This window comes from Elephantulus edwardii, unplaced genomic scaffold (assembly GCF_000299155.1).
Source record: "Elephantulus edwardii isolate Elephantulus edwardi_28Jun2011 unplaced genomic scaffold, EleEdw1.0 scaffold00218, whole genome shotgun sequence".
In the NCBI taxonomy this organism is placed as follows: domain Eukaryota; kingdom Metazoa; phylum Chordata; class Mammalia; order Macroscelidea; family Macroscelididae; genus Elephantulus; species Elephantulus edwardii.
The window spans coordinates 2,087,615-2,101,319 of record NW_006399968.1 but is presented as its reverse complement, the minus strand read 5'-3'; the positions used below and the strand labels follow the sequence as shown (position 1 = coordinate 2,101,319).

Sequence of the window (13,705 nt, the reverse complement as noted above, 5' to 3'; positions counted from 1 at the left end):
AGAGCAGGGTTTAGGGCTGTTGTGCATAGGGTCGCTATGAGTCGCAAACGACTCGACGGCACATAACAACAAGAACAACTCTGTGGGAGATTGATGGGCAATCTCTTGCCATGCAATACAGCCTCTGAAAACCCACTGGAGGGTGGTCTATCAGTAGATTTGCTGGTACATACACCACCACCACCTCACCACCACCACCACCACCACCACGTCTTAATTTAGAAGAACATCTTCAGAGTGCACACACCCTACTGAAAGGTGCTGCCCATCAGTCAGTTTGTTCAACTGTGATGCTGGAAGCAATACTGTCAGCATTTCAAATACCAGCTGGGGCTCATGGTGAACTAGCTTTAGTTCAACTTCAAGAACAGGACGAAATCATTGGCCATCTACTTCCAAAAATTAGATCATGAAACACCTGTGATCACAACAGGTCTCGGTTTTATTACCTGTGATTGCAAAGACAGCACGAGGTCAGGTGTATCATACACATAGCCACCATCAATCAGAGCCAACTTAACAAGAACACCTTGCGCTTAGGTAGTCTCTTCCTTCTCTAGCCCTTTGAGGGTCACCTGCCAATACTGTGCCTCTTTTTGGTGAGTGGACACAGGAAGTCCCACTCCAGTCTTCCAAGCTCACAGAACGTATTCAACCCAAGGCTGTAAATGGGGAGACAGAATATGCATTTCAACTGTCCTCTTGCTATTGGGTTTTTTAAAATATCTTTGATAAATTTTTATCTTCTGAGCCAATTAATATTGTTGTTGGGTACCATTAAGCACAACTCCTAGCAATCCTATCGACAGCGGATCCGACCCCTGTCCTACCGTGTGTCATCCTCATCATCTCTGACACGCTTGAGCCCAGTGCTGCAGTCACCATGTCAATTCATCTTAGTGAGGTTCTTCCTTTCTTTTGCTTACCCTCCACCTTTCCAAATACGATGTTTCTTTCCAAGAAATAGCCTCTCCTAACAACATGCCCAAAGAATGAGAAAGTTTCACAATCTTTGCCTCTAAGAATAGGTTGCACTTTCTCCAAGATGTATTTGTTTGTTCTTTTGGCAAGTCATGGAATATTCAACTGAAAGACATAGATTATTCTATTACCCTTATTCATTATCCAGTGCTCAGATACACAGTAAGTGATTGAAAAGGCCCTTTGCCTGTAGCCATTTTCATTCATTCACTTGTTTGTTGTTGTTCTTATGCGCCATCAGGTGCCCTATGTACAACAGCTGTGAACATTGCCCTGTCCTGAGCCAATCTCACCATCTCTGACACACCTACCCCTATCACCCCAGTTACAGTATCAATCCATCTCATCTGGGATCTTCCTCTCCTCCAGCGCTGTCCCTCCACCCTTGTGAGCATGATGTTCTTCTCCAGGGACTAGTCTCCCCTGACCACATGCCCAAACTATGGGAGACAGAGCTTCAAAATCCTTACCTACAAGGAGCAGCCTGGTTTCACTCTTTCTAGTATAGACCTGATTGTTCTCTTGACAGTACATGGTATGTTTAATACTTTTCTCTAGAACTACAACTCAAAGGCATCCATTCTTCTTCTGTCACCTCTGGTCATTGTCTAGCTCTCTGATGCACAGCAAGTAATTGCAAAGACTATGGCCTGGATCAGGTGCATCTTCATCTCCAGACTAGCATTGTTGCTCTTCAGCACTCTGGAGAGGTCCATGACAGCAGTTTCCCCCAGAGTAATTAGTCTTTTGGTTTCTTGACTGCTGTTGCCAAGAGTGTTGATTTTGGATTTAAGTGAGCTGAAATTGTTAACAACATTGCTCTCTTCTCCATGCATCATGATGCTGCCAATTGGCCTAGTGGTGAGAATCTTTGTCTTCTTGATGTTGAGCATCAATCCATATTGAAGACTACAGTCCTTGACCTTCTGCAGCAAATGCTTCAGGTCCTCCTCAATTTTAGCAAGCAAGATTGTATCATCTGTATAAAGTAGGTTGTTGATGAGTCTTCCTCCAATCCTGATGCCACACCCCTCCTTGTAAATTCCAGCCTCTCGAATGATCTGTTCTGCATATAGATTGAAATGGTATGGAGACAGGATACATCCTTGATGCACTCTTTTCCTGATTTTGAACCATCTAGTGTGTGCTTGCTCTGTTCTGATGATGGCTTCCTGGTCTAAGTATAGGTTTTGCATAACCACAATCAAGTGTTCTGGGATTCCCATTTTCTTCAAGGTTGGCTACAATTTGTTGTAATCCACCCAGTCAAATATCTCTGCATAGTCAATGAAACACAGATAGACATTTCTCTAGTACTCTTTGATTTCAGCCAAGATCCATCTGACAGTGGCCTAAACCTGGCCTGTATTTCTGGTAGTTCTCTGTCAATATACAGTTTCGTCCATTTTGGATAAACTTCAGCAGGAACTTACTTGCATGTGATATCACTGATACTGTTTGATAATTTCCACACTTGGTTGGATCACCTTTTTTGGGGGGGGGGAGAATGGGAACAAATATGGATCTCTTCCAGTCAGTTGACCAGGCAGTTGTCCTACAGATTTCCTGGTACAAATTGGTGAGCACGTTCAGGGGAGCATCAGTCCTGTTGAAATATGTCAGTTGGTATCCCATCAATGCCTGGGGCCTTATTTTATTGCCAATTCCTTAGAAAAAGGTTTAGTCAAATCCTGGTGGCTTTAACAATTATTCAGGAGTGAGCGCAGCTTTCAACATTTCAACATCAAGCACTCGAACTCACCTTTTCTTCCTGTCTCTTTCTCCTACTGGGTTTTCACCTACACTTGGTGCTTCAGAGATGGCAGAGTGGTACGCACACCTCCAGGCAAAGCATGGACTCTCTAGGTGGGAAGAAGCTGGGAGGGCAGTTGTTATTGTTAAGTGCCATCGAGTCATAGACGACTCATAGTGATCTTATTAATGAAAGATCTGAACACTTGTATAACTATTCATCATTTCTCCAAGTTCATAGAGTTTCTGGAGGCAAGCCTGGTGATGAAGATTTTGGTTTTCTTCATATTGAGGTGCAATCTGTCCTGAAAGCTGTTCTTGACCTTCTGCATCAAATACTTTAAGTCATCCTCATTTTTGGTGAGCAAGATTGTATCATCTGCATAACACAAGTTGTTGATGAGTCTCCCTCCTATCCTAAAGCTACATTCTTCTTCATAAAGCTCAGTTTCTCGAATGATCTGTTATCTATATAGATTGAAAAGGTATGGAGAAAAGATGTACGCTGACACACTCCTTTCTTGATTTTGAACCATGTAGTGTTCCTTCACTCTGTTTGAACAACAGATTATCTGTCTAGGTATAGGTTTCACATGAGCAAAATCAAGTATTCTGAGATTCCCATCCTTCTCAATTTTAGCCCTAATTTGTTGTGATCTATGTAGTCGGATGTCTTTGCATAATTGATAAAACACAAATAGACATACATCTGGTAATCTCTGCTTTTAGCCAAGATCCATATGATATCAGCATATGATATCGCTAGTGTCATGGCCTCTTCTAAATCTGGCTTGTATTTCTTCTGGCAGTTCTCTATTGATGTACCATTTTAGCTGTTTTGGATGATTTTCCTTGCATGTGAGATTAATGATATTGTTTGATAATTTCCACATTCTGTTGGATTACCTTTCTTGGAGAATGGGAATAAATATGCATCCCTTCCAGTCAGTTGGCCAGATAACTGTCTTCTACATTTCTTGGCACAACCTGGTGGGCACATCCAGGGCTGCATCTATTTGTTGAAATACATCAGTTTGTATTCCATCAATTCCTGGGGCCAATTTTTGTCAGTGCCTTCAGAACAGCTTAAACGTCTTCCCTTATTACCATTGTTTCTTGATGACATACTGCTTCCTAAAATGGTTCTGTAAGCCAATTCTTTTTGGTACAACTATTTTGTGTATTCTTTCTATTTTCTTTTGATGCTTCCTGGATCATTCATAATTTTGTCCATAGCATCTTTCAGTATTGCAACTAGAAGTTTGAATTTATTCTTCAGCTCTCTCAGCTTGAGAAATGCTGAGTGAGTTCTTCCTTTTGATTTTCTGACTCCAGCTCTTTGCGCATTTTATTATAATGCATTGCTTTGTCTTCATTCACTGTCCTTTGAAATCTTCTGTTCAACTAACTCTTTTACTTTATAATTTCATCCTTTTGTTTTTGATTCTTGGTGTTCTAGTGCAATTTTCAAAGTCTCTTCTTACATCCATTTTGATCTTTTCTTCTTCCTCAGTCCCTACAATGATCTTTTGCTTTCTTCATGGATGATACCCTTGATATCATCCCATAACTCATCTGGTCTTCAATCATTAGTGCTCAATGCCTCAAACCTGTTCTTGAGATGGTGTAAATTTATGTAAGGGATTTGGGATATTTGCAGAACATGACATGCTTCATTGATTCACTTGCCCAATTACTCCATTACTTTCCTAAAGTTACCTCAGTGAATTTTCACTAACTTGGTGGCTTAACTCCACAGTACTTCATTTGCTCACAGTACCAAAGCCTTAAATCAAGGTTTTAGCTGGGTCCTCCTCCACTGGAAGCTCAGGAAATGCTTGGAGGCTCAGGGCCTTCACCGTCTGCCTCTGTCTTCACATGGCCTTCTCCATTGTGTGTCTGTGTCTTCTCTTCTGTCTCGCGTAAGGACACTTGCCATTATAATAAAGACCCACTTAGAATGAAATCCAGAATGATTTCATCTGAAGATCCTTAACTTCTTGTTGTTGTTGTTGTTGTTGTTATGTGCCGTCGAGTCGTTTGCGACTCATAGTAACCCTATGTACAACATCCCTAAACCATGCTCTATCCCGTGCCAATCTCATTGCCTCTGACACACCCATCCCGATTACCCCAGTCACTGAATCAATCCACCTCATAGAGGGTCTTCCCCTCCTGCGCTGTCCCTCTACTCTACCCAGCATGATGTCCCTCTCTAAAGACCTGTCTCTCCTTACAACATGTCCGAAGTATGTCAGGCGAAGCCCCAGAATCCTTGCCTCCAAGGAGTAGCTTGGTTTAATCCTCTCCGAGATGAGTCTGTTTGTTTTCTTGGCAGTCCATGGCACATTCAATACTCTTCTCCAGCACCACAGCTCAAAGGCGTCAATTCTCCTTCTATCCTCCCTAGTCATTGTCCAACTCTCTGATGCATAACAAGTGATTGCAAAAACCATGGCCTGTATCAGGTGCACCTTAGTCTCCAGAGAGACACCGTTGCTCTTGAGTACTTTAGAGAGGTCCCTAGCAGCAGACTTTCCCATCGCAATACGTTTTTTGATTTCCTGGCTACTGGTGCCAAGAGTGTTGACCGTGGAGCAGAGCAAACTGAAGCTGAACACTCTCAATCTCTTCGCCATCCATCCTGATGCTACCGATTGGTCCGATGGTGAGAATTTTTGTCTTCTTGACATTGAGCTTAGGATCCCTTTAAAATAAGTGTTTGTGAAATGAGTTAGTAAAATGAAGCTTGGTGTGAAAAAGGAGAGTGAAGCTTCTTGGACCAGAGAGACTTCAGAAGGTAGGGAGGGTTGTGGGGGGAAGGGAGAGGAGGGGAAAGGAGGGGAGAGGAAGAGAGAAGAGGAGAGAGGAGGGGAGAAGAGGAGAGAGAAGGGGAGAGGAGGAGAAAGGAGGAGAAGGGAGGTGAGAGGAAGTGAGAGGAGGAGAGGGCAGAAGAAAGAAAGGGAAGGGAGGGAATAGGAGGAGAGAGAGTGGAGGGGGAAAGAAAGGGAGGAGTGGGAGAGAAGAAGAGGGGAAGGGAGAGAGTGGGGAGAGGAAGAGGGGAGGGGGAAGAAGGGAGGGAAGAGGGTACCGGAGGGGATGGGAGGGGAGAAGAGAAGGGAGGGTAAGAGAAAAGGGGAGGGGAGGGTTAGAGAAGGGAGAGGAGGAGAGAGGAAGGGAAGGGAGGGGAGGGAAAAGAGAGATTGAGAGTTGAGAAAAGGGAAACAAATGAATTTGGAAAGAATCCATGAGCCCTATATAGAAAGATAAGGGCTTTCTGATATGGCATGGTGGTGGAGAGTCCTGAGCGATGGAGGAACCTTCTGTGGAGCCTCCTGAGTCACAGTTCACTCTCTACTTGCTCAGGCAACCTGAGCTCAGACCCTGATGGGTTCAACACCTGCAAAGTGTGTGCAACCCTGTCCACTGGTTGAAAGAAAAAGAATTAGTCAAAGTCCCAAGAGTGTCTAGAAGGGTAGAAGGGCTTCTGTTGAAAAGGTTAAAAGATGAAGACTGAAATGCTAGGTGGGCTTGGGTACTCACTAGATCCTAGGCTTGCAGAGGGGAATGTATCCAGTGAAGCTGGTGGGAGGCACTGCTGGGCCAGTGTGAGGAAATACAATAAAGTATAGCTAAGGGCACTGAGACACCAGAACATGGTGTAGCATAAGCATATAAGCAGATGTGAGAAAATTTTGCATCATTTTCAGGTTTATCAATCCATCATAGGATGTCACAGTAAGTAAGCAAGGGAATTTGAGGCAGGCATTTGTGAAGCTGACCCAAGAGAGAAGATAATATTGTCCAAGGACACATTTCTCACAGAAAGGTTCTCCTTTGTGTTTATGCAAATCACTAAAGCAACCAACAGCAGGCAGTAGGCTTTTTAACCTCTCTGACTTTGATTTCTTCCACCTCCAATTATGATTAGCATTAAGCAATGCTAACAAATATCTCAAAGGAGTTGTAATCAATGAAACAGCAAGGCTTTCATGTGAAAGGGAAGCTCTGAGCAGAGGTACAGAGCTAACTCCTTGTAATCCAGGGTCACCAGGGTGAGGAACACACAAGACACAAATGCCCCCATATAACTCAACACACAACTTGCACACAGACACACCCACAAGCCCCCCATCTGGCACACAGGCACACATACCACACATTGAACACTGCTACCCGGAACACATCACATACACAGTACCTCCACCCAACACATGACACACATTCAACACCCCCACCTGGTACACAGACACATATACATAAACACAGAACACTGCCACCCAGAACACAACACATACCCAGTACCTCCACCAACACGGAGACATACACTCAATACCCCTACCTGGCACACAGACATAACATACACACACACTGAACACTGCTACCCGGAACATAGCACATACACAGTGCCTCCACCAACACAGAGACACGCACTCAACACCCCCACTGACACACAGACACACACTCAATACCCCCACCTGACACACAGACACACATTAAACACCCCCACCGGGCATACAGACATATGGTGAACACCCTCACTGACACACAGACACACAGACACACACTCAACACTCCCACCTGGTACACAGACACACATTGAACACCCTCACCTGACAGCAACTCCAAGTTACTTCAGTACAGCAAATTGGAAGACCAGTGCTGTACCACCTAGGAGAATATTCTTCCCAAACACAATTAACACTAGGCCTGAGGGCTGAGAGGCCACAGGTCCAAGGGCCCAACTGACTTTTAAATACAAAGACCCACACACCAGGTCTTGATTGACTTAAGAGCCTTCAAGCCCACAGCTGCACATGAAAATCATGCAGATATATGCACACACTCACATACAGACAAATGCAGGCATATACACACACACATACACGTACACATACACACACATGCTCACATAACTATCCTTTCTGGGCTGATTGAATAGGTTATCATTGTTTCTCTAGAGCTACTACTAAGGCACTGAACAGACTGGGTTTTGTTCCTGTCCGTTCTTCCTTTCCAATTTCTACTCGACTGGCTGAGTGTCTGGAACGTGTAAGTGGCTACAATGTGAGAGTGATGAGGTGCAGAGTTTCAGACCTAAGCATATACAAATACAACTGCTGAATTGAGAGGCACCACCTTTGCCTCCACATAGGAGAAGAGCAGAACTGGCTGTTGGACTGTCAATGGAGGGAAGTGGTGAGGTCTCGGGACCAATCAGGCAGATGAGGCAAGCAGAGTAGGGACCCATAATAGGCCTGGCTTAGCAGTGTGTGTTCCACATGTTCCACAGGTGACTGCTGGCTTCTGGCAGCCATTGCCTCACTGACCTTGAGTGAAGAGCTTCTGTACCGGGTGGTGCCCAAGGACCAGAGCTTCCAGAAGAACTACGCGGGGATCTTTCACTTCCAGGTACGGGGTACCTGACATGAGGGGATAGCATAAATCCCATTAATATCAGAAGCAGAAGCGGGCCATAAAAATTCTTTGCTTAAAGCAAACACAAATGTGCCGGGTAAAGTCTTATCTGTCCTTGCAAAGTAAAGAATTAACTAGTGTCTATGTGACACAAAAAGAGTAAAGGCGGGCAAAGTAGCCAGCCCATCAAAAGCCGACCCACATGACTGATCCCCCGGCCCACCAACCATGCTCCCAATCTCTCCGCCCCAACAGTAGGGCCTGGGAAGGCCTTAAAAACAATTGTGTGGGGGACTCGGGGCTTTTTTCCTTACCACCTTCCTACTGAGGGAAGGAGTCTCCACATGTGGAATTATTCTGAAAAATAAAACGCTTTTGTATTTACATGCATGTATTTGCATTTCCTTTGAGGGGCATTTTGTGGGCAGAACAGACATACTTGAGTCACTGCTCAAGTCTCTTGCTCCTTGACTTTCTTTACTCCTGGGTCCACTGGATCTATGGAAGCAGAATCTCTTCTGAGATCAAGTCACAGTAACCAATCCATTGCAGCTTTTATCTTCTGATGTATGCGGAGGGAGCTCTGGTGGCCTAGTGATAAGAAACTGCAGTGTAATCCTGAAGGCATGAGGTTCGAATCCACCAGCTGCTCTGTGGGAGAAGGATGGGCAATCTCTTCCTGTGTGGTTAACTGCCTCTGAAACCTGCTGGAGGGTCAGCTCCAACTCAATGGTACGCAACAACAATGTGTGTGGAGTGTCAGTGAAGGAGAGAAAACCCTTAGCTAGATGGACTGACACAGTGCTGCAATGGACTGCAGTATGTCAGAGATGATGCAGATGTCACAAGATAGGCTGGGGTTCAGATATGTTATTCATAGGTTTGCTGTGAGCTGTACTCAACCTGACAGTGCATAACAAAAACAGCGACAGCGTTTGTGAATATGTATGACAGGTCCTGCCCTGGTGGAGCTTGGTACTCATGAGCTGTTCAGGATTTGCTGGCTGCCATGTTGTCCTTGAGACTGGCTCTTGCTATTGGCTTATTTCCATGATCAGCTGCTGTGTTTTCCTCCCCCAGTTCTGGCAGTACGGCGAGTGGGTGGACGTCGTGGTGGACGACAGGCTGCCCACCAAGGATGGGAAGCTGCTCTTCCTGCACTCTGAAGAAGGCAGAGAGTTCTGGAGTGCCCTGCTGGAGAAGGCCTATGCCAAGTAAGGGGGGGGGCGGTGGCTAGGAGCTAAGGAGAATCCACAGTGGCCTCGCCTGTCCCCCCCCTCCTGGTGACATGCCCAGCACCTGGGCTAAGAGAAATGCCCTCCAGTAACTAGGAAGGAGCATAAACACCAAGCAGGAATTAAAATACCGCAGCTCTGTCTCATGTGAACATGTGAGGTCACTTTGTTCTCTGTCCCCGGGCTTGGTCCCCTCTCAGACCCCAAGCCAAGTGCTTAGGGCACTGTGATCTTTGAAAAAAAAAAAAAAGATTAAAACCCTATGTGCTTGGATATGAAATGCATGGAATTTCCACCCTCTTGTCAGGAGCCTTTCTTTCTCATTAGCACAGCCCAGGAAAGACCACTACTGGGCTTTTAAAAAAATGGTTTTATTGGTTTGCATATAATAATTCATATACATTGTGTTTCATTAATACACAGTGCCCTTTATACGATCTTTCATTTCTTTGTATTTCATACAATCATTCATATCCATTTTTTAATATAATTAATTATTGTTGATCTAGGCCCATCATTACCCTATCTTTTCAAGTCCCCAGTGAATCTTTCCTATTTCTTCATCTTCCTGGCCCCCACTGGGCTTTGTGAATTAGGTTTTTTTCCTGAGCCCCTTTTCAACCCTATTCTCAAGGCAGTCCTCAGTGGATGCCTTTCAACCTTGATAGAAGGTATCCCCCATCTCCCAGATCCCACAAACCCAAGAACCCTGGGCTAGCAGGGTGCACCTCACTTTCTGAGGGAGAGTGTGGCTTGACTTGATCCCCATACAGTGTGCCCTGAGCTCCAAGGCCAGCACATTTGGCCCTGGCTGGCAGTGCTAAGCACCGTGGTCCTGGGTTCTTTCTCTCTTTTTGGTAGGCTCAATGGCTCCTATGAGGCCCTTGCTGGAGGCTCCACGGTGGAAGGGTTTGAAGATTTCACAGGAGGCATCTCTGAGTTTTACGACTTGCAGAAAGCACCAGCCAACCTGTACCAGATCATCCGGAGGGCCCTCCGTGCGGGGTCTTTGCTGGGCTGCTCCATTGCCGTGAGCCAGGGTGCCCACTGTGCCCTGGGTAGGGGCGGGACAGTCAGCCGAAAGCCTGGGAGGATTTGACCCAGAGAGGGCTGGGAGAAGAGGGTGGGAGTTAATGGGCACATCTGGTGACATACTGGTTCCCAGCCCTTGGGAGTTGCTTAAAACCTAAGTGAAACAAACCCATTGACTTTGAAATGATTCCAGCTCCTGGTCAGTCACACATTATAGCATAGAACTGCTCCATAGGCCTTCTTTGTGGGGGTGGGGTGTGGCTTCTAGTTGTTACTGAAGCAGAATCCTAAGTCTTTCTTCAATGGTGTCACTGGGAGGGTTTGAACTGATCACCAGCCTTCAGATTTAATGTGTGAGAACAAGCTTGTTGTTCAAAATAGGACCTTCTAAGACCTAAGGAGGAGGTGGAAATGAGATATGCCTGGCTATGGAGCCCAAGTTCACCCCAGAGGTATACCCTCACTCAGATGTGTTAGAAAAAGAATTGAGGGCGAGACAGAGTGAGAGAAAGAAAGACACTGGTCCCAGGAAACAAATAGGCCTTTATTGCATGGTCTGAGAGGGATGCCAAGTGACCAGGAGTGAAGAAAGTCAGAATGGCGCGCTTGCTATTAGGGGCAGTTTCTTTTTATAGAAGTCTTAGGAGAGGGCTAGAGAAGATTTTTTGTGATCAGGCCTAGAGTCTTATCATGATTTATTGATTGGTCTTGTCTTTGTCCTGGATGCCCTTGAAACCATCAGATTTCTCAGGGAATGACTAGGCTTGGGGGCAACTGCTATATATTTCCTCCATTCGAGACTCTAAAGGAATATAATGGATAGGGGCGAAGTTATCTCTAGCTGCTTCCAGCTGAATTGGGGTGATGTTGGGGGCTGGTGTTGGTTTCCTGTAAGGTCTGAAGGAGGAGCAACGTTTTCACATGTTCTTGCTCAGGAGATGGCAGTGACACTGAAGCAATTTATTAAAAATTACTGAAAGAGATTTATAAAACAAGGAGCAAGAGTTATAAAAAAGAAAAATGACTAGAAAGGGGTAGCCAAGGGAGAATTCCTGGTTGCCACTAGGACCCTGATTGTTTATTTAGGGCATTAGTTTACAAAAACAATAGGGTTTTGTTTTGTTTTGTTTTTAGAAACAGACAAAGACTATCTCTTTATATAGTTAATAGAGTCAGTTTTTTGTTTTGTAATACAACTTCTATGTAGGAGTTAATCTGGTCTTGCACTACAATATGCTGAGTTGCAATATTGTCTAGTGACATTTGGAGAGTTTTTGAGAGAGGCTGGAATTTTCTAAAGTGTCTAGGCCTGCAGTGCTTATTCCCAAGCTGGACACTAAATGGAGGAATGTTATTATGGTTTGTTTGTGTGTGAGGTGCTGGGTTAGAGGGACAGGTATTAGTTTGGAGTTGGCTTGGTCAGCAGGCAGGAGTGGATGCTATGTCCACAGGTGAAGCTTCTTGCTTTCAGGCATTTTAAAAGTTGACTTTGAAAAGAAGCTGTATCTGGTCTGCATTGAAATCCCATTCGTATGACCTGAAAAATGTAACTAAATATGCTAGGGTTAGAGGTTGAATAGATATAGTTTTGGTGGAAGGTATTGGTTTCTCTAAGGTCAGTCTTTTTGTTGGGTGATGTAAAAAGAGACGAAGAGCTAGGACAGTTTGTAACAGCATGCAGTGCTGGTCTTGATGTTGCAGGGAGTTTATATTAAGTAAAGAAAAAGAGAAATCTGAGCTTCTTTTTGAGCAGAAGGCAGAATGAGTTTGGGTTATGTTTGATGATGTTAATCTGGGTAAAAAGTTTGGCATATGAGGTAGGTTGGGGTGATGGAAGTTCTTTAATATTTTTGTTTTTTGGTAGTTGTGGAGTGTGAATGAGTTGGTTAGAAAGGGAGTAGGGATTGGGATAAGAATTTGCAGTAGGTATATGACTTTAGGAGAATTCTTAAGAAGGAAAAGATTGTCTGGACAGACATAGGTAGAGGTGGGGAAGGGTGGTTTGCAACATAGATATGTGGCCTAGGATAATAGGCCTGATGATGGGGACTTGAGGAGCAGGTGGAAGTTTGGGGTGGGGGAAACTAAGGGCTTTTTGAAAAATATGTAATGCTCTAAGGCCATATTTGGGGCATTTGACTGAGAGGATTTCTGGTAAAGAAAGAGGTCCTATTTTGTATGCAGAGTTGAAATAGGACAGCCTCAGTCAGTTGAGGTCCAGTTTTGAATTGGGATGGGGGTGATAACCTAATCTGTAGTGGATAGTTGGGTACATACCTGGTGTGAAGACAGCTGTGGGTTCACTTGGAAAAGCAGTGAGTATTAGTGATAGAAACGATAGGTTCAGAGAGAATTTTTAGTGATCATTATGGAAAAGATGATGAAGAGCAGAGATCTCATATTTATTTAGAGAAGGAAGAATAAGCAGAAAGTATAGAAAGATATTTGGTCAGGGGTAAAGTCTTAGAAGGACTTCTGTAGCCAGAGATCAGTGGTACAGGAGAGCAACTGATCTACAGTACAGGGCAGGGGTGCGAGGGGCCATTCTTAGGATTAAATTCTGAGATTCACTTAGTAATGAAAAGGGAGAAAGAAAGATTGAAGCAGCTCATTAGGATTGTATTACTCTGGAGTTTGGTTTTAAAGATAACTTACTTCTGTATGAATAGGAAGAATAGGTATCATATGCTGACAATTTGAATATTTGTTGAGGAACTGCTCTAATATACAATGGGTTAATCAGCAATAGAGTAATTTTTTTTTAAACTGAGTTTGTTAGAACAATTTAGCTAAGTTTCTTTTTTTATTGACTATTTTTCTGTGTTTAGGGGTTCGTTTTCTTAAAGGCAGATAAATGATGAGAGTCAAAGTGGAGAGATATAGTAAATAATATTATATGGCTTCTGGACTGGTAAGATGGGAGTATTATAAGGAGATGGTATAAAAAGATGATGAAGAAAGGAGATGGTGAAAGAAGGATTTTTTTTGTTGCTAGACAGATTTTACATTTTTAGGGACTGATTGGCTGAATTTTGATAGAGGGTAATGTGCTAGAATAGGGTTGGTGGTTTGGGAGGAGGGAGGGGAGGGGCAGAGGAGTTTGGTCTGTATGTGAGGTTTGGTCTGGAGGCTGGAGAAGAATGGAATGGGGGATTATTTACTGCGTGTGGTCAGAAAAAGGAGAGAGATGATGTTTCATCTTTGGGTTAGTGTTGGAAAGGGAAAAGAGTGATGTTTAGTCGCAGAAGGTTTTCTTTTAATTAGGAGACTAGTTATCAGGAGCTAAC

General features: G+C 44.1%; 1 protein-coding gene across 1 annotated transcript in view; it reads left to right on the top strand.

Annotated features, from left to right (window-relative positions):
- CAPN8 (calpain 8) overlaps positions 1-13,705 on the top strand; it is a 118,991-nt gene that overhangs the window by 39,388 nt on the left and 65,898 nt on the right. The window contains exons 3-5 of the mRNA XM_006898058.1: positions 8,027-8,145; positions 9,232-9,365; positions 10,248-10,416. Of these exons, the coding sequence (XP_006898120.1) occupies positions 8,027-8,145; positions 9,232-9,365; positions 10,248-10,416 (422 nt within the window). The remainder of the gene's footprint in view (positions 1-8,026; positions 8,146-9,231; positions 9,366-10,247; positions 10,417-13,705) is intronic.